At 51.1% G+C, this 18,711-nt stretch overlaps 8 protein-coding genes across 8 annotated transcripts; 5 read left to right on the forward strand and 3 right to left on the reverse strand.

Annotated features, from left to right (window-relative positions):
* Window positions 1-3,293: 3,293 nt before the first annotated feature.
* Window positions 3,294-4,368, forward strand: NUU61_002220 (putative NUDIX family hydrolase; the record flags this gene model as incomplete). The annotated part of the gene is made up of 2 exons (XM_056652802.1): window positions 3,294-3,698; window positions 3,826-4,368. The coding sequence occupies 2 exons, from the start codon at window positions 3,294-3,296 to the stop codon at window positions 4,366-4,368; spliced, it is 948 nt and encodes a 315-aa protein (XP_056513869.1).
* Window positions 4,369-4,479: 111 nt separating this feature from the next.
* On the reverse strand, window positions 4,480-5,679 carry NUU61_002221 (MutT/nudix family protein; the record flags this gene model as incomplete). The annotated part of the gene is made up of 4 exons (XM_056652803.1): window positions 4,480-4,718; window positions 4,824-5,064; window positions 5,385-5,477; window positions 5,629-5,679. 4 exons carry the CDS (start codon window positions 5,677-5,679, stop codon window positions 4,480-4,482), a joined length of 624 nt encoding a protein of 207 aa, XP_056513870.1.
* Window positions 5,680-6,678: 999 nt separating this feature from the next.
* NUU61_002222 (HAD family hydrolase) lies at window positions 6,679-7,498 on the reverse strand (the record flags this gene model as incomplete). The annotated part of the gene is made up of 2 exons (XM_056652804.1): window positions 6,679-7,431; window positions 7,490-7,498. 2 exons carry the CDS (start codon window positions 7,496-7,498, stop codon window positions 6,679-6,681), a joined length of 762 nt encoding a protein of 253 aa, XP_056513871.1.
* Window positions 7,499-8,954: 1,456 nt separating this feature from the next.
* On the forward strand, window positions 8,955-10,774 carry NUU61_002223 (initiator tRNA phosphoribosyl transferase family protein; the record flags this gene model as incomplete). Its single annotated transcript, XM_056652805.1, has 5 exons — window positions 8,955-9,292; window positions 9,430-9,464; window positions 9,562-9,734; window positions 9,819-10,572; window positions 10,620-10,774. 5 exons carry the CDS (start codon window positions 8,955-8,957, stop codon window positions 10,772-10,774), a joined length of 1,455 nt encoding a protein of 484 aa, XP_056513872.1.
* Window positions 10,775-10,875: 101 nt separating this feature from the next.
* On the reverse strand, window positions 10,876-11,797 carry NUU61_002224 (aldo/keto reductase family protein; the record flags this gene model as incomplete). The annotated part of the gene is made up of 2 exons (XM_056652806.1): window positions 10,876-11,211; window positions 11,282-11,797. The coding sequence occupies 2 exons, from the start codon at window positions 11,795-11,797 to the stop codon at window positions 10,876-10,878; spliced, it is 852 nt and encodes a 283-aa protein (XP_056513873.1).
* Window positions 11,798-12,785: 988 nt separating this feature from the next.
* Window positions 12,786-14,889, forward strand: NUU61_002225 (alpha-actinin, sarcomeric (f-actin cross linking protein); the record flags this gene model as incomplete). The annotated part of the gene is made up of 4 exons (XM_056652807.1): window positions 12,786-12,841; window positions 12,897-12,963; window positions 13,039-14,646; window positions 14,704-14,889. 4 exons carry the CDS (start codon window positions 12,786-12,788, stop codon window positions 14,887-14,889), a joined length of 1,917 nt encoding a protein of 638 aa, XP_056513874.1.
* Window positions 14,890-15,889: 1,000 nt separating this feature from the next.
* Window positions 15,890-16,689, forward strand: NUU61_002226 (uncharacterized protein; the record flags this gene model as incomplete). Its single annotated transcript, XM_056652808.1, has 3 exons — window positions 15,890-16,042; window positions 16,063-16,584; window positions 16,642-16,689. 3 exons carry the CDS (start codon window positions 15,890-15,892, stop codon window positions 16,687-16,689), a joined length of 723 nt encoding a protein of 240 aa, XP_056513875.1.
* Window positions 16,690-17,148: 459 nt separating this feature from the next.
* Window positions 17,149-18,699, forward strand: NUU61_002227 (putative RNA binding protein; the record flags this gene model as incomplete). Its single annotated transcript, XM_056652809.1, has 6 exons — window positions 17,149-17,187; window positions 17,251-17,384; window positions 17,697-17,734; window positions 17,788-17,839; window positions 17,905-17,971; window positions 18,040-18,699. The coding sequence occupies 6 exons, from the start codon at window positions 17,149-17,151 to the stop codon at window positions 18,697-18,699; spliced, it is 990 nt and encodes a 329-aa protein (XP_056513876.1).
* Between the last annotated feature and the right edge of the window lie 12 nt (window positions 18,700-18,711).

The following is an 18,711-nucleotide window of genomic DNA, read 5'->3' on the forward strand; positions in this document are numbered from 1 at the left end:
GGGAGAGTCATGGATGCCTTGAAGATTGGACGTTTTTGCGCCCAATGGGCCAAGGCCGTTGGCGCAAAAATGCCGCGTTGGCCTGACCTCCCGGACTGGGGTATCGCCCATGGTCTGTTTTTTTTCAGGCGCGCATCATCTGCAATATCAATTAATTGAGAATTCCAGAAAGTCAAGAAACACATAAAGTGGAGATTTCTTTTCCCCCGTGGCGATCGGATGATCGAGCAAAGGGTTGAAACAAGGGAGAGAAGGTCCAAGCCTCGAAGCAAATAGTCTTACCTTTTGATCTTGAGAGATCCACGGGATGCTCACTGAAGAAAGCGCCTTTGATCAGAGGGGAAGATGGTATTTTTATGTACCCGGGCACTTGGGGCTGCGGCACCCGGGTTTGAGCTGTGGAGACACCCGGAGGTTGCACCCAGGGGAGATTTTAGTGTATGCCCCGAGGAATCCGCCAGGGTTGCCTTGCCGCAAAATACTCGCGATAACACAAAGATCCACCCTGGCAATAGGCTACAGAATGGCCTCAGCCTCGTTTGGGGTATACTTCAATGATCCATGGGAAGAGGCTGCCTAGTAGGTAGCCAAGTTGCCACTATTTTGCCACTACTACACGCCTCACTTTGATCATCTACTAGAAACGAACGAGTCTTTTGATTGTGTGTATCCTAAAAATGAATTCATGGAATCTATATGAAACCGGGCTTGGGGACACATCGCCTAGGCGTATGTATAACCCTAGCTCTTGAGATCTCATGAGAAACAACAGCCCCCAAAATGCTTCTAGTCATAGCCCGGGTTTATTATCAGGTGGAATCATGATTGGCATTACCCAGGTCTTTTGGTTTTTGGTTTGTTTTTTTTTTTTTTTTTTTTTTTCTCTCACCCTTGCGCATGCGCTAGGGCAAATGTCACCGCTCCTTTGCTGACTAGGAGTTGTGGATAGTTTACATCATGGGCGCTTCTTGAGCTGGTTCTGACTTTTTCTCATTCGCAGAAAAGAAAAAAAAAGCATGGACCATTCCCCTCACCTATTTCCGAGGCGTCCTACCCTGGGAAGATATCACAAATTGAGCTCAGCCGATAGAACCATATCCATGAATTTATCTATAGCGCTTTGACTCTTAGATCTGGGGCAAAAGGGGTGTTCATGGACTAATGATTGGTCTTTTTTTTTTCTTTTCTTTTTCTTTCTCTTTCTCTTTCTCTTTTTACGTGATATTATTGACACATCAGCTACCTTATCCAGCTTTTGCCACGAGTTCTCCGCGTGTCCGGTCATGGCACAGTGCATGATCTGCCTAAGACTTGCACCGCCAGCGCCAGGGTGAGCGAAACACATGGCGCTACTAGGGACCTGCACATCTTATCTGACTAGGGGAAGGGAAGTGCGTCCAGCCCAGAAAAGTAAAAAACCATTCTGTTGATCATCGAAGCCCTGCAGAGAGAACACATGACTGGTCTTGAAGAGTCCAAAATTGGAAATATCGTATTGTGGCTTTTGGCGAGATGATCCACTTTTTGAGTCAATAAATAAATAACAACTCAAGGCTCCAGCTCATGCCAGATGAGGCTTCGAGTCATTGCCTGGGGTGGATTACCTCCTGGTTCCAGGCTCTGGATCCATCACGACAAAACTAGACGAACTACACGATGGATGATCGGGGGGAGAGGAGGAGTATACTCCGAGTCACTCAGCCTTATTGGCTGATACAACAAAAGTAGCGCATGGTCTATGTGACCATCTCGGAGTCTCCAGGATTGACCAACTGACAGAGAATACTCGGCATGTGGCTCAGGATGTGACGTTAGCCCCCCCTTCTGGGCGCCAACATTGCTCGGGTTCTGCCTGAGATAGCATTGCATTAAGGGTGCTTTAGAGAGCTGGAAGTAGACCTACAGTTCATGATTTATATAGACTTAATATGTCTTTTACCTTTATTTTTTTCTGTCTTTATATCTATCCCACTAATTCTTCATATGTCTGGTCATTTTACACACTCGTGCAACTCAATCCCAATGTGGATTGCGGCTGGGTCGCAACCGTTTCAACGAGGCAGCCATGGGCGGTTCCACTTGACGCTGACCTGTCTATAGAAGACAAAGAAAAAAAACCCTGTCTCGCTTCTCCACCCCTGGTTTCAACGATCGGCTCAGATTCTCACTTCGAGACCCAAAATGATGTACGTAGTGAGGTATAATGTAAGGGAGAACGGAAGATCCGAGACGATCCCAGCCACGCGAAAGTCCGGGAAAATAAGGATAGGCAGTTTTCTACGCCCGGGTGAGCGGGGGGAAGGAAAAAAAAAGGAAAGAATAAATTGATCCAACGAAACGCCCGCCAGGATGCTGTTCCATACAATAAACTTGCATAATTCCCAGGGGAGTGAGAGAGACAAGAAAAAAAAGGCCGTGCATTAGTGGGTCTTCTCACCCGGGTGTAATCCCCCTCTCTCCAGAGAAAACTCCACAGTTCTAGAGTCAACCAGAAGAGATCCTCGGCCGCACTATTGCATGAGATCTGCATGATATATTTCTCTCAACTATACAGCTATATCCAATTTTATTGGTGGTTTGCGCCGAAACTAGAAAGAGAACAACTCTTAGTGTCAAGTATCAAACCTCATGAATGGCGTGATTGCTTATGGTCTGATATTGTAGCTGCTTTGGTTTCGTATTTAGTTTCTTTATTTTATTTAGTTTTGTTTTATTTTCTCTCTATGCTGTTGTCACTTTGAGGAGGGGTCGCATGATCGTTGGGTTTCGAGGGTGACGCAGTCCATGGGTGTATTGGATAGCGGAGGGGGCTGTCAGCGGGATGTTGAAGATCATGTCAGATGAGGGAACTGCGTGCGTAGATATGCGTTGGCTTATCATCTGGAGACTGGGATAGTGGTATGATTGTGATGGGTCTTGCATGTCCTCGGGGGTATAGATATAGAATGTGGGAAAATATACAATCGTTGCTTGATAGACGGCAGATATAGTTCACTTGGAAGTCGTTGAACATGTATCCCAGCATAAAAGAGTACTTATTCGGAAAGATCAATCAAATAACTAGAAGACCCCATTTAATAGGTATATAATTGAAAAAAACGATATCGATATCTTCGCAATGGATCAAGTTGTATCCAGAACCCCCGAGCCGACCGACGTCATAGCAAAACAAACCTCACTCAACACACCAACCTTGGAACAGGGAATTCCTGCGACAGCCCGCCGCCAAACCCCTTCAACAGATTGCAGTCTAAACTACCAACACAAACACAAATCAATCAATCAATCAACCCATGAACCTACTGCGCCTAACCACCCGCCATCTAAAACCAACACTGTCCAGCGAGCAAAGACTCCAATTCCAAGTAGGAAGAAGACCCGCCATGTCAACATTCACATTACCAGGGAGTAACCTCCCCGTGAATAGCACACCCGACCTCAGTCGCGAGGATCTGCTCGCATTCCCAGCATTCAAGGTGTGGATCGCGACGCTGCAGCGCTCCCTAGCTCGGCAGCAGCACCCGTCGCACGAGTTCCACCATGATCCCTACGTGCTGCGCAAGATGGATATCCAGTCGGTGGACCGCTTCGGCGGCGAGCGGCTGGGGTTTGTGAAGCTCAAGGCCGAGGTGTCGAATGCGCAGGGCGAGAATTTGCCGGGGAGTGTGTTTTTGCGTGGAGGGAGTGTGGGTATGCTTGTAAGTATATTTAAGAATCACTGTCACCACTCCAAAGTTTCTATATGACTTCAAAGGAGGGAGGAGGGAACCCCGAACCCCAAAACGACAAGCCCAAGAAAGAATGCCATTTCTAACATCAACACAGCTCATCTTCCAACCGGATGATCTCCCCGCCGCCCAAGAATCAGGCAAACAAGCCATCCTCACCATCCAACCCCGCATCCCCGCCGGCTCACTCGCTTTCCCCGAAATCCCAGCGGGCATGCTTGATGACAGCGGGACGTTTGCGGGCGGCGCGGCGAAAGAGATCCACGAAGAGACGGGACTATCCATCCCACAAAGCGAGCTAATCGACATGACGTCTCTGGCGCTGCAGGCTGTCCAGGAACATGAGGATGGGGAGTCCCTTCAGCGGGCAGTGTATCCGTCTGCTGGGGGCAGCGATGAATTCATCCCACTGTTTCTGTGCCAGAAGCGGATGCCACGCGCGGAGATCGAGACTCTGCAGGGGAAATTGACGGGGCTGCGGCAGCACGGGGAGAAGATTACGTTGAAGGTGGTACCGTTGGAGGATCTGTGGAAGGAGGGCGTGCGCGATGGGAAGACTTTGGCGGCTTGGGCGCTTTATCGGGGGTTGAAGCAGGAGGGGAAGATCTGTTACACTAGTTACCCAGTGATATCCCCGTGATTCAAAAATGAATGTACAAAAAAGTAGAAAGGGAGTTAGTTGTTGGTGAGAATTGTATGTACTTCAATGGTATCTTACTAGCTATTCTTAACCGCTGTGCTGCTCTACTAGCTACAACTTCAGCTTCTTCGCCAGCTCAATACCCTCCGCCAACGTCCCCACCCTGGCGTCAATCGCATACCCTTGATCCTCAAGCTTCTTCGTCTCCTCAAACAAAGAAGCCATCGGGACTGAAAAACACTCAATAAACTCGTTATCCTCGAGCTGCGGCTTCGGGTTCTGGTTTTCCGGCAGAGACACGTCCACGCGCACATGGACCATGTTGAGGTTGGTGTTACAGAAACCCGGGTCTATGCACAGTGGCTTATTAGCTTGCCACAAAACCTTGATGGGGAACATGACAATATGCCACAGAGAGTGGAAGGTTGCAGTAAATCAAGTCAGGGTAGACGCACCGTTATACATTACCGTACTGGTCTGCTCCGCCTCGCCCACGTAGCCTGTCTCTTCTTTGAGTTCACGTACGGCGCACTCCTCGGGGGTTTCGCCTGCATCGATGAGGCCGGCAGGAACCTCGATGACGACCTTGTCGATGGGAGGCCGGTATTGTTTTTGCAGGAGTAGCTCGGGGCCTGTGGGTTTGTTGAGGATGGTGACGATGCCCACGCCATCGATGGCGCAGTTGGCCGGACGAGTCTGGTGATTTGATTAGTTTGAGATTGAGATATTCAAGCATTGGGGTTGATCATTGAGTGTTGGTAGAGAGATCGTGGAAGTGATTGGTACAAGGCGTGTTGCATGCATCAAAGAAGGCAACCAATGTCCGATCTCAGTCATCCATTGGCACCAATGGAGCCATCAACAACAGAAAATAAAGCAATGCGGCTGAGAGACTTGGGGAATGCCTTGAAAAATGCTGATATCTCCGGAAGTGTCATGCAGGCACCCCGGACATCGGCGGCAATCAAAATACCGAATGCAAAGAGACCCAAAATGAGGCAAGAACAGCTCCTTACCTGACGTTCAGCCGATTCCCAGGTCCGTTCGACACCAAGGGGGTCGCGGTACGTGGTCTTGATCAATCGAGCCCATCTGGCCTCGTTGGGGTCCTGGAGACGATGTTAGACGATGACTGCAATAGATATGACAGCTTTTTGCTTTTAACTTTTCCATTCTATTGAGACTTTTTCCTTCAAAACATCAAAAAGGACTTGGGAAATGTATTTGCAGAGAGAACCAAAGGAAATCAAGTGGGCGTACCAAGGGTCCCCGCGAGACGTGGCTGGACTGGGCCTGTGTGGGCGGCGACATGTTTGCAGTTGGCCGTTGATTGAAGGTGGGACTAGCAGATCAGGCCCGTGAGTGAAGTCAACTTGCTGCTGTGTCTCGGGCTGGAACTAAACCCCGATATGTTGTAGGAGGGCGATGAAGACCCGAGCGAGGGGCTCTATGCCTGAGTCCGCGCGGGGCGGGCCCTTATCTTATCGATTATTGTGTTGGTGCCAGCGTGTTGAATAGAAGAACAGGAGGAATAGCCCAGTTATGGCACGAATTGGTTGTTGAGAGGGGGGGAGGCTTCTTATGTATATAATACTAACTTGAAGTAAAAATTTAGTGGTACGCCCCTTTTCGGCAGAGGACTGACAGTTCGTGTATACGTACTGTGCCAAAAATAGAAACTATTCGGGAGAGGGCTTCGCTTGGCTATATCTGGTTCCTAGGTTTCGCTTTTTTTTAATAGTCTAATACTACTTAAGTACGCGCTGTGTTGGGCTAGCGCGGAAAAAGGAAGAAAGAATGCGATAATTCTAACGGAGGTGCAGAACTACGCATGAGGTTAGACCAGGCTAAGCACCTGGAAACAACAAAGAGGCCCAATTTGGACAGTCAATAGCCACATAGATGGACCACAATGTCTAATCATTGCTGCTCGAGAGACGACCATATGTACTGACGCCGATGATCATTGAATGTCCGTTCTAGACTCGGTATCTCATTGGCTACGAAGATCTGTCTATGCGAAGGAAAGATACAACATATCAATGCACAAGAAAGAAGAGAAGTGACCACATCTAAACACAATTCAATGTGACTGGAGAAAGCCCGCGAATCTTGTCTTGTAAACTGTAACAAGACTCGAAAAGATCTCCTCGCAGAATAGTCAACATAGGCTGGTGTATCTGTGATATATCAAATCAATAAAAAAAAAAAAAAAAGACCAGAAACCAGACACAGCTCCAGAACGACCAGACGCTCGCTTTCGTGACATCGTGTTGATGGAGGGATAAAAAGATGAGCGAGAAAGAACAATCAAAGGGCAGACTGGATCTCGGCAGCCGGCGCATTCTCGATGAACGCCATGCACTTCTCGAACTCGGACCAGTGCGTCATGATAACCTGCGCCCCAAGGTCGGTCAAACGCTTGCCCATCTCCGTCTGCGTTTCCTCGCCGTTGTAGCTGCCAACATAGCCGATCACCGGGATACCGGCACGGATAGCCGAGAGCGCACCCGACTTGCTGTCCTCGACGGCGACAGTCTCCGCAGCGGTCTTCTTAACGGCATCAAGCGCATGCAAGTAAATGGCGGGATCCGGCTTGGACGTGGGCTTGGGCAGAGACGTCGCCGCACTAAAGACCTTGTCATGGTCAAAGAACTTGTCCTGGTCAACCTTCTTGATGGAGGCGCGCACGCGGCGCAGAGCCGAGGAAGAAACCACGGCCATCCCGTACTTCTTCGACTCGAAGAGTTTCTCGAGCTCCTCGGTGGCACCGACGCACGGCTTAGCCTTGGCCTCCAGCTTGGCGATGACCTTGTCCTCTTCCTTCTTGACGTAGACCTCCAGCTCGTCCTTTTCCATCTCGAAGTGGTACTTGGCCTGCAGCGAGATCATCATACCGCGGAAGTTCTGGCCGACAAAGTCCTTGATGAGCTGCTCCCCGGTGTATCGGTCGGGAATGTTGCGCGTCTGCAAGATCTCATTGGCCAGATCGGCGCAAGCCTCGAAGGCCAGCTCTTCCGAGAGGACCAGGGTGTTGTCGCAGTCGAAGAAGATTTCCGTGATCTGCAGTTGATCGGTTAGCGTCGGTGGGTCAGGTGCGTGAGCAAAGAGACTCTCGAACCTTAGGCATGACGAAAAGCGGAGATGAGAGCCGGTTCTCTGTCTTGAATTTTGAGAAAGGTGTGCCTGAAGGAAAAAACGAGGTAGGCAAGTCTGGAACGGGTATGATCTAATATGATCTCAGACCGAAGTGGCGCAAGGATGGAAAGAGGAGGGACGATGAAGGTTAGAGAAAAACAAACTTCTGAAGAGTGGAGTGTGGCTTTGTTTAAGTACCAGGGAGGACCCCTCGGTCCTACAGACGGAAAGCATGACGCCGCCATATGGAGAATCAGTCTCGGGCCTGAAGTCATTGACGGGGAGGTACCGGGTACTTGACAAATGTGCATATTTGTATGAGGATATAGGTACTGAGTACCTCATCTAAAAGGCAGAGACCAGCCAGAGCCAATCAAATCACGCACATGGCGGAGTCAGCGGCGCTTACTATTTTGGGCCAACAACCCACGCTAGTCCCTTTTCCGCCTAGAGGCTGTTTCTTGGAAAGTCGCAGAATGTCACTTCCTCCTAGAACATTCTCTCCTTACAAGAATACCTGACTGCTGCTGTACCTGCTGGAGAGATTGAGAGGGCAGGGTGTGGCACAGCAATCTAGCCTCGGGCTACACATGTGGGGGAATCATTGGATCTGGTTCCAAGTCGGTTGGGCAGCTTTATGCCCGCACGGTCGTTCCGGTCGTTTTTCTTCAACGGGAGTTCTGTCACCCGGGTTTGCAATCTTCCTGAGGTATTTTGCCTGTGTGCCAGTTGTCATTCGTCATGTCTCGACCTGACTAGCCCGTTCAATTGCATGGCTCGCAGGTGTCCCGCCGTAGAGGACGAATGGATATCCCGATACTACCCAGACACCCTATCTATATGCATCGAGGCAATTATATTGCAGGGAATCAACTGCCTCGGTGCTACTACCATTCGCTCGGGCGAGCACTGTCCATCTTCGTCAGCACTACTTTCCCGGTCGAATGCAACATGCCGAGTAGATAGTCGAAGCAGTAATTAGTATGTTAGGGAAAATCTGCGGTAATATTTCCACAGTCCAAGTATTGCATTCTGGAAATATCTATGGATCTATAGACCTGCTACTAGTATACACTGCCAGGCACTCCATCACCTCTACTCCACTTTATGCCCGCTGATTGGCCAATCCAACACCCGGTGAATCGTCGCCGACGCATCTGCCATTTTCCTCTTCAACTTTCTCTCGTCGCGTCTTGGCCAACGCCCTAGGAAAGGCCTCCCTTTTGCTGTGTCTTGTACTCCAGGGCCGTGCAACCAACACTAACCCATCGGCCTCATTCCAGGTCTGCCCAGACATCCTGGGGGGAGAACCCGAGTGCTCTACAGTGCCCCGTACTACCCCGGAGTACGACAGCACCGGAATTGCAGATTGCCCCTGTCAATTGTTTCTTGGCATCAAGTCTTCCGGTGTTGTTCTTGTCGTTTAAAGAAAACAAAAGAAAAGAAAAATGGGGTCATCGGATACTCTCCCGACGCTGGAGTCTCTCCATTTCCCCTCCGCACAACAGTCCATCTCGCAGACGCTGTCCTCGCTGCGTCGATCGGCTCTCACTGTCTCGAACCGGCTCCAGTCCATCGAGACGGATGCTGCATTCGTGCAGGAGGTTGCTGATCACTATGGCTTGCCTCTGGTTGCCAACGAGCGGTGCGGCAGCTGGTATATTTCCCCCGTGGACAAGGCGGGCAGCGCCTATTTCAAAAGCACGGACGGCCACACGGGTCAATGGGACTTTAGCTTTCGTAGGCTGAATCTGCAGCTGCTTCCGCTGGCCAGGGATCATGGAGGGTTAGTTCAGATATTGCTTGATGGCCATTCGATCATGGATCGTGGTGGTTATCTTCAGCAGCCCCCTTCTTTATTATTACTATATCCGTTGCATCAAGAGTCCTCGAAGCTGACTTTTTCGGTGCTCTTCGATACAGCTGCGTAATCGTGGATTCGACCCGCCGAGGCAAATGTATGTGCTATCCAGACCGTAGTCGGCATCTGCTCCGTTCCCAAAATGCCACTATGCACAATCATTGTGGGTTGTCCCTTGTGCTGACTCCGTCCAGTGATGCCAGACGCTCTGTCAAAAACCATTCCTATTTGGTGCGCCGTCTTGAATCGAGCCTTATTCCCATCCGAGACCGCGTATCACGCAGTAAAACTTCCTCCAAAGTACCTGGGCGAATCCGAGGAGTCGCAGATCGCAAACCGCATTGATGGGTTTGTGAAGTCTCTCAAGGTCTGACGACACTTCACCTGGTTTTCTCTGAGGGTTCAAATAAACCAGGGGTTTGTTCGGACAGCGGGCTAATTGCCACTACAGGACCTCAAACTCGACCTCGACAGTCTGCGCCAGCAACTCGGCAAACCGATTCAGATCGCATGGGCCAACCGGTCATACTTCTACCCCACAGACCTGCACAGAAGCGATGCCTATAACCTGATCATCCTCTGCTCGGCCTCGAAGCGCGTGCACGGCGCCGAGATGTCCGAGGGCGGCTACATCCAAGGCGCGGGCGACGACAGCGAGGGCTGGGCGCACGGGCTGACGCCGCCGGTGTTCTGGGCCAACCAGGCTATTCTGAAGAGGACGTCCGAAGAAGAGCTGCCGGATCTCATTGCAGAACTGATATCTGAGCACCAACACCACAGCAGCGGCCAAGAGGCGACGCTCATTGCTCCGACGCGCAATCTCTATATTAGTGCGACGGATGCCCGCGTCAACGAGAGCGGCTCGTATGATCTTGTCATCGATTGCAATGGCAGTCCTGCGGCTGTTGGAGGGAATGCGAAGCGTCTCAATCTGGGTTGTTCGGCGGCGAAGCTGGGGAGTCGGGATCTACGGAAATCGCTAAATAAGGTGCGGGACTTTGTCGGCGCGCAATTGGGGTTTGATTCCTCGCGCTCGTTGCTGGTGACTTGTGACACGGGCAAAGACCTTGCGGCCGGAGCACTGCTGGCGATCTTGTGTTTGTTCTATAATGACGAAGGTAAGGCATTGCACCCCCCCCCCCCCCCCCCCTGGATATCATGGTATCATGGAAATGGATTCAACCGCTATGAGGAACAGAATGGGAGTATATGTAACAAGAAAGACTGACTCTTATTTTCTTTTTCCCCCCAGGGAGCTTCGATGCCTCGCTCAGCAAGCGCATAATCGGCAAGCAATTCATCCGGCAGCGTCTCGCCTGGATTGTGTCCTCCAAGCATGACGTGAATCCGTCACGCTCGACACTCCAGTCCATCAACGCCTTTCTGATGCAGCCGCCGGATTATTGAACACCGGAATATATGTATTCGCCTGTGTCGACTGGGCTCTGCTTCGCTGGGGGTTTGTTAGGGGAGCACATTAGCTCCCCAACCGTGTTGCAGAGAAATATTCACTCGTTGACCACGGCCTCCACAATGGCACCGGCGCTGCCCTGATCGAGGGCATCCAATTCGGCCATGTCCTCCTTGCTGATATCAAACCCGAAGACTTCGGCGTTGGAGACAATTCTGTCCGGGTTGTCCGTCTTGGGCAGCGGCACCCATCCCTTCTGCAGCGCATAGCGGATCAGGACCTGTTGCGTGGACTGACCGTACTTCTTGGCGATCTCGACCAGCGTCGGGTCGTTGGCTTTGTAATTGCGCACGATGGGCGAGTAAGCCTCGACGATGATTCCGTTCTGCTTGCAGTATGCATCGATAGTTCGCTGCTGGCACCACGGGTGGAGCTGCGAAACCAAGTGGGTTAGTCGAGTCCCATCCCTTCGATGGAATTAAGAAAGTAGGGGAAAAACCAACCTCAATCTGATTCACATGCGGCGGCCACACCTTGGCATACGACCGCATCTCCTCGATATGCTGCACCCCAAAGTTGCTCACCCCAATACTCTTCGCCTTCCCCTCCTCGTAGAGCTTCTCCAGCGCCTGCCACATCTGCTTCCGGCCCTCGGGGCCAGACTTGGAGCTGTGAATGAGGAACAAATCCACGTAGCCATCCGCGCCCCCGATCTTGTGCACGCTCGCCAGCAGCTTGTCGTAGTTGGCGTCGACCGAGCCGGCGGGGCTGAGAATCTTGGTCGTCACGAACACCCGGTCGCGTGGGATATTGCTGGCCTGCAGGGCCTCGCCGACTTCCTTTTCGTTGGCGTAGAATTGTGCTGTGTCGATGTGTCGGTATCCTGTCTCCAATGCCTTCAGACACGACTTCCCGCACTGGTCGGTCGGCGAGCGGTAGACGCCGAAGCCCAGGCGCGGGATGCGCACGTTGGAGTTGGGGAGGGGGAGGAGGTCGGTGATCTTGAAGGAGGCGGACATTTTGTTTCTTTCTTCCGTCTTTGGTGGGGTGTGTATATGGTGAGAGACAATTGAGGGAGGTACAGGAATGGGCGTGTCGAAGAGATTCTTCGCGCCCCGCTTCGAACCGAATCGAATGATATCATTTCCCCTCGGATGGCACCACTTGACTTTGGGTGGTATACCTGATGTTCTTATATATTTAGTATACTGAGTATGCTTCTATTTGGAATCGTATATAAATTATCCAGTGTTAAATATTTAAAGTGCTTGATCTTAGCATATCTTCCTATCACGTTGATCCCTGAATCACTCCACTACAATGCCTATGGCCTACTTAGGGAAACCAATTGGAGAAATTCCGTGGAGAAAGTCAATTGATGCTTTTATGGCTTAGTAGTTTGAGCTAAGCAATGGACAATATCTGTGATGACTGGTCTCGAACTATAGGTACTTGACTTCAGACACCGATGGTTGTTAGGCATCCCAGCGGTACATGGCTTAGGGAGTCCATAACGCTAGGTTGTGACATTTAATCTAGGCTATAACATGGCGGCTTGTCATTCATGAATTGTGGATTGTCAATGACATAGGTAGAGTCAAGCATGCCGAGAGATGGTGGAGCTCATCAACAAGGGCTATCGAGGGGGAAAGAAAGGGTGACAGGGCGCATATCGATCCATGGATGTTCTGCCTGATGACCTGGCAATCAATGAAGAAAATCAAGTGTCTGAAAGCAGAGAATAACCACAGTCTACCAAGCATAGGTGCTGGATCGAAGAAGTTGCTGGTTGCAAGTGGATTGAAGATTAAAAAAAGGCGTTGCTGGGGTGACTCTGGCGGAGAAACACCCCGCCCCTCTGTGTCCAGCACAACCCAGCATCTTTCACTCTTCTGATCTTCCACGCCATTCGAGCGAATCATACGCCTATTTGATTTCCGCCTTTCGCATCCCTGATCGCCCCTCCCCCCACTTATTGCCAATCGGCCCTGAATGTCTTCGTGAAAGATGTTGACGGTCGAGAAGCAGTGGATTAATGTGCAGCAGAAGACCTTCACCAAGTGGTGAGTGATCCTGGGTCTGACACTGCGAATACACACACTGAAAACCAGCGACTAGGCTAAATGACAAGTTGAAGGCACGAGGCCTGTCCATCGATGACCTGGTCACTGATCTCTCCGATGGAGTAAGCGGTCTCCCAGCCAGCGACTACAGAAGCAGTGACTGACGCTCTCTCTCTCTCTCTCTCATCTCTAAATAGACTGTTCTCATCCACCTCCTCGAGATCCTCGGCGGCGAGTCCCTAGGTCGCTATGCGTCGAAACCCAGGCTGCGGGTGCAGAAGTTCGAAAATGTCAACAAGAGTCTGGACTTCATCAAGGGGAGGAAGATCCAGATGACCAATATCGGTGCCGAGGATGTCGTCGACGGGAATCGCAAGATCGTGCTGGGCCTGATTTGGACGCTTATTCTACGCTTCACCATCAGCGACATCAACGAGGAGGGCATGACGGCCAAGGAGGGGTTGCTGCTATGGTGTCAGCGCAAAACAGCGTGCTACGACGATGTCGAGGTGCGCGACTTCTCGTCTAGCTGGAACGATGGCCTGGCTTTCTGCGCCCTGCTTGACATTCATCGACCGGATCTGATTGATTACGACTCACTGGACAAGAACGACCACCGCGGCAACATGAAGCTGGCGTTTGACATTGCCGCCAATGAGATCGGTATCCCAGACCTGCTCGATGTGGATGATGTGTGTGATGTGCCGCGACCTGACGACCGCTCTCTGATGACCTATATCGCCTACTGGTTCCATGCGTTCTCACAGCTGGAAAGAGTCGAGAATGCGGGGCGACGGGTGGAAAAGTTTGTCAATAACATGCACGGCGCATGGGAGATGCAGAACTCCTATGAGCGCCGTGTGAGGGAGCTGCTACGGCTCATCCGAGGCCAGCGCGAGGAATGGAAGAATTCTTCATTCGAGGGCACCTACAAGGATGTCAAGGAGCAGGCGCACGAATTCTCGATGTACAAGCGGAATGAGAAACGCCAGTGGGTGGCTGAAAAATCCGATCTGGCAGCACTGCTGGGTAACATCAAGACCAAGCTGGGGACTTACCGATTACGTGCCTACGACCCGCCCCAGGAGCTGAGCCCTGAGAACTGTGACATGGAGTGGGAGTGTCTGACGCGGGACGAGCATGAACGCAGTCAGCTCATCAATGAGACGATACGGGATATCAAGAACTCTCTGCGTCGCTCCTTTGCGGATAAGGCGAATGACTTTGCATTGACGCTGAAAACCCTGTCTCTGGCCATCTCCGGGCTCGATGGTGATGTCGAGGACCAACTGGACCATGTCAAGAAGCTGAACGACAACCTGCCGCCCCTCGATGCTTTCCTCGATTCAATTGCCGTGCTGGATGAGCAGTGTGCCGAGGCCAATATCGAAGAAAACGATTTTACCACCTTCACCCTAGACGAACTCTCGTATGAGCTAAGTCTCGTGAAGTCAAGTATCTCCAAGAAGCTGGCCTTTTTGGACAACCAGATGGTTGCCCGGAACATGACGAACCTCACCCCCATCCAGCTGGAGGAATTCGAATCAGTATTCCGTCACTTTGACCGTGATGCCTCCAACACCCTACAAGAACTCGAGTTCTCGGCGGCACTGGCGAGTTTGGGACTGGTTTACGACGAGGAGGAAATGCACCAAGTGTATGTGGACGTCTGCGGTCCCAACCGACTGGCACAAAATGCCGGGGTCAGTTTTGAGCAATTCATTCGGTTCATGGTCAGCGTCACCGAGGATCAAAACACCGCCGAGCAAGTCTTCCAGAGCTTCAAGGAAGTTGCCGATGGCAAGGTATGTTCCCTTTCTGAAGTTAACATCTCATGTGTTCCATACTAACAAACGTCACAGCCTTATGTCACCGAGCTGGATCTCCGACACTCGCTGATCCCCGACGAAGTCATTGATCACCTGGTCAAGACCATGCCCCAGCACGACGGGCCCGATCTTCTCGAGGACCGCGATCTGGCCAAGTTCGACTACATCAGCTTCATGGAGAAAATGAGAGAGGAACAAAAAAAGAATGGAAATGAGTGACGAGTCCCGGGCGACGGAGTTCTTTGCACAGCATTGCCGGTCATTCTGGGGAGGGAGTTGCTCTGATTCGGTGTTGTTTCTGGTGTTTTTTTTCATTTTCATTTTCTTTTTCTTTTCAGGGAGGGTCTAGCATGTCTTTCGAGTCTCACTCTCTTTATCATTGTCCATCATTGCATACTGGGGGTTAGGCGGTCCCTCTCTCTTCGTATTCCGTACTCTTGTGTTTGTCATGCTATGCTATCAGGATACCATGTGATGATGTCTGAAGGATTCCATTCAATGCCCAAGTAGAGAGTGGTATGTATATCGAATGCAAGGAGGCAGATAACTTGAAAATTTCGGTTGTTTTTCAAGGCAAGAATTCAGATATTGATCTCTACTTTATAGGAAGGATAGAAGAGAGGCTTTACAGAATAGCCGCTAGGAATCACAATGATGAGATTGATAGTCACTGTCTGAACCTATGGAAGTTTCACCAAGCGCTAGATGAATCCTATTGAGCAAAGGCTAGCCAGTTGAAATGATTTGGCCTGGACGAATTCATGCAACTAGTGTTTGAGCGATTCTGCAGCGGCAATCGGCCCTGGAACTTGAGTGGGTAGAGTTGAATCTATATACAAAGCGCCGGTTATGTAGCTATTATGGGAGCGGCTCACGCCCCGTAATTATAGATCAATTAATTATAGGAGGGTGCTATATTCCAGATAAACGCCCAAATTTCTGGTTGGTTGATGTGGCGCCAAGCTCCACCCAATCGCCCCGCTTAAGAAACAGTACTAATTCAGGAACAAGCTGTTTGACCTCGGACCTCGATCTTCCTTGGCTGTGAACCGATATGATGGTGCACTCGGCATGACTGCTTAAAAGAGATGTCAAGCGGCTGTTCCTCATTTTCTCTCAGAGTTGACCGCACCATATCGCATATTCGCATAAGTTGATCCGATCCGGGGCCCAACCCATCTTTGAACTTTCTCTGAACCTCGAATCCATCCACACAGCTATGGGTGCACCACTCGTCAACCCAGACCTGGCCTCTATGCAGCTCAAAGCGGAGATCGGGCACTCAGAGGCGTCGTCGATCTTTTGGATAGAGTTACAGGGCAGCAGTTATGCATTAAAAGTCGTGGGTGTTCTGGACCTCCACAAGAGAAGTGTCACTACTAAATATTCCAGTTCCATGACAATGGTGACCCGGGGGTCACGAAGAACGGCCGCGATCTCAACCGCTTTCGCAACGAGGTGAATGCCTACAAGAATCTTGATGCATTTGGCGTTTGTGATAGCGGCCTCGTCCCAAAATACTATGGCTCTATCGATCGACTTAACCCCTCATCCTACGAGCCATGGCTCAACGGCTTCGTGGATGACAAGTTTCACCCTAACGCTATTCTACTCGAATATTTGCCAGACCCCGAGCCGCTTAACTGCGTGAATTACTCGAAAGAGCGCCATTCCAAAGCCATGGAAGCGCTTGCTCAAGTCCACAACGCCTTGGTCGTCCACAATGATATTTATCCTAAGAATATCCTCATTGTGCCGGGTTGCCCAGAGAGGGTGGTTTTGATAGATTTCGACGTCGCGAAAACGTTCCCCACGAAGGAACTCATGGATGAGGAGTTGGGCATTCAATCTCCGAGACCGATCAAGGCCGCTGAATATGAATTTGGGATACTAGGGGGCTTTGGAAAGGCTTTGGTTTGTCTCTTCTTTCCCTTCCTGCCTTGTGATGATTGGCTCTAATATTGCTTTTAGGAGGAAGATCAAAAGGAGGGGCTCCCTCCTAACACGTCGTTCTACTGAGTAATATCCTTTATGACCCGTTCCATTTGCCTTTTCTGAATATTTCATTCCTAGGGATGATTTTTTGTACTGTTGACATGCCGAGTTCTATATAGTTCAGCAGGATAATATGAGGTGAACACCTGGTCTGAGCCATAGGCTAGCGGGCCGACTAATCCAATAGCAAATTGATAATCTGCATGAGATATTCAAGCACAACCCACTTCAAATAGTGTCTCAAGCTAAGAGAATATCTGCTACGGAGAGAGGCCTACTCGATGTAGCACAGGGCGTGTGGGTGTCACGTGATATACCTCACCGAGCGCAAGACGATGATCCTGCGGTAAAACGCGGTCCTGCAGCTCTCACCATCCTGCTCAATTCCTCCTTTGTCTAGCAGTATCTGGACTGATCTCTCATTTCTATCCCTTCTTTCAATCCCCTCGACTTTCCTTTCTTCCCATCTCCACATTCGCCAAGATGGATCGCAGTCTCGATGAGATCATCGCCGAGGACACAGTAAGCCTCCCAAGCTTGCTTGTCATTCAATGCAATTTGTCCATAAAGCAAATTGGCTGACAGTTTGAGGCTCAGCGAAAGCAGCCTCGCCCTTCTGGTGGACGTCGCGGCCAGGGCCGCCGGCGCGACCATGATGGCGTTAGAAAGGTAACTGCTTCACCTCACCCTGTCTACTTGGATATCCCGATGTCGCATTGGTGAGAAATATCTTTGCGCTAACTTGTGATATATTCCTAGGTCCGCGCTCCTCCTACTCATTCGAAATCCTCTCTTGCGCCGTGGCACGGTCTCAATTCGTCCTTTGGGTCTTCGGAGACTCGACAATAAAGACGCCGCGGCACAGACATGGACAAGAACTTCTCGTGATACCTCATCTGACTTGGAGCTAACGCCGTGTCTCTTGAATCGCAACAGCCATATGTTCAAGAACGTCCCGATCTGAACCTGTGATTATATCTCCCCGCCAGTTTACCTTGGATCGACACTAATGAATGGGCTTGGATCACCAGCGACTGGGTACATGACAAGTACGAAGATAACCGAGAGGGTAAGGGTGTCTCTGGTTGATTTTGCTTACTTCCTTTCTGACGATTCTTTCAGCTCGTCCGGCCCGTGGCTCTCGCCGATCCCGCCAGTCGCCGTCGCCTGACCGGTACGAAATTTATCCTGTCGAAGCCAGGGATTCTCCATGAGACGAGATACTGATCCATATACCAGTGGCCCTACATTGACCAAGGTTCGCGTCGAAAACCTTCACTACGACATCACAGAAAGCGACCTCGAGGTATGTGTTTATGTGTCGAGTCTAATCCCCAAGGAAGAACAAGCCTGACCAGAGCTCCGACGCAACAGGATCTATTTGGCCGAATTGGGCCTGTCTCTGCATTGTCTCTTGTCTACGATCGCGCTGGTCGCTCCGAGGGTGTTGCTTTCGTCACCTACGCCCACCTGAAAGATGCACACACCTCGCTCCGGGAGTTTGATGGCGCCAATGCCAAGGGCCAGCCCATCCGCCTTGCGCTTGTGCCGGGCCGCCGCGAGCGAAACGCCTTCGACAGTGCCGAACGTCCCAAGTCCAGCCTCTTCGACCGTGTTGAGCGTCCACACGGACGCGATGCCCGCAGTCTGAGTCCCGGGTCTGCCAGCGATGGTGGCCGTCGTCGTCGTCGGGGAGGCCGTGCGCATCGCAGTGATGTCTCCAAGCCAGCCCCAGACCATATTGATCGCTATGTCCCCGGTCAACGTTCCCCCGTGCGCCGGAATGGCGGGAGGCGTGGTGGCGGCCGCGACAACCGGACTCGTGGCACGGATAACTCCAACCGACGCACGGTGAATGGCCGCCCTCGCAAGACGCAGGAGGAGCTGGACCAAGAGATGGAGGACTACTGGGGTGGGAACGACAACGCTGGCGCGGGCACTGCCGAGCAGCAGCCTGTCCAGAATGAGCCGCAGCAGGTTGCACCGGCCTCGGCTGCCGCCGCTGGCGACGATGATATCGACATGATCGAGTGATCGCACAACCAG

Source organism: Penicillium alfredii, assembly GCF_028826965.1.
Source record: "Penicillium alfredii strain IBT 34128 chromosome Unknown utg000004l_segment0_segment0, whole genome shotgun sequence".
NCBI lineage: Eukaryota > Fungi > Ascomycota > Eurotiomycetes > Eurotiales > Aspergillaceae > Penicillium > Penicillium alfredii.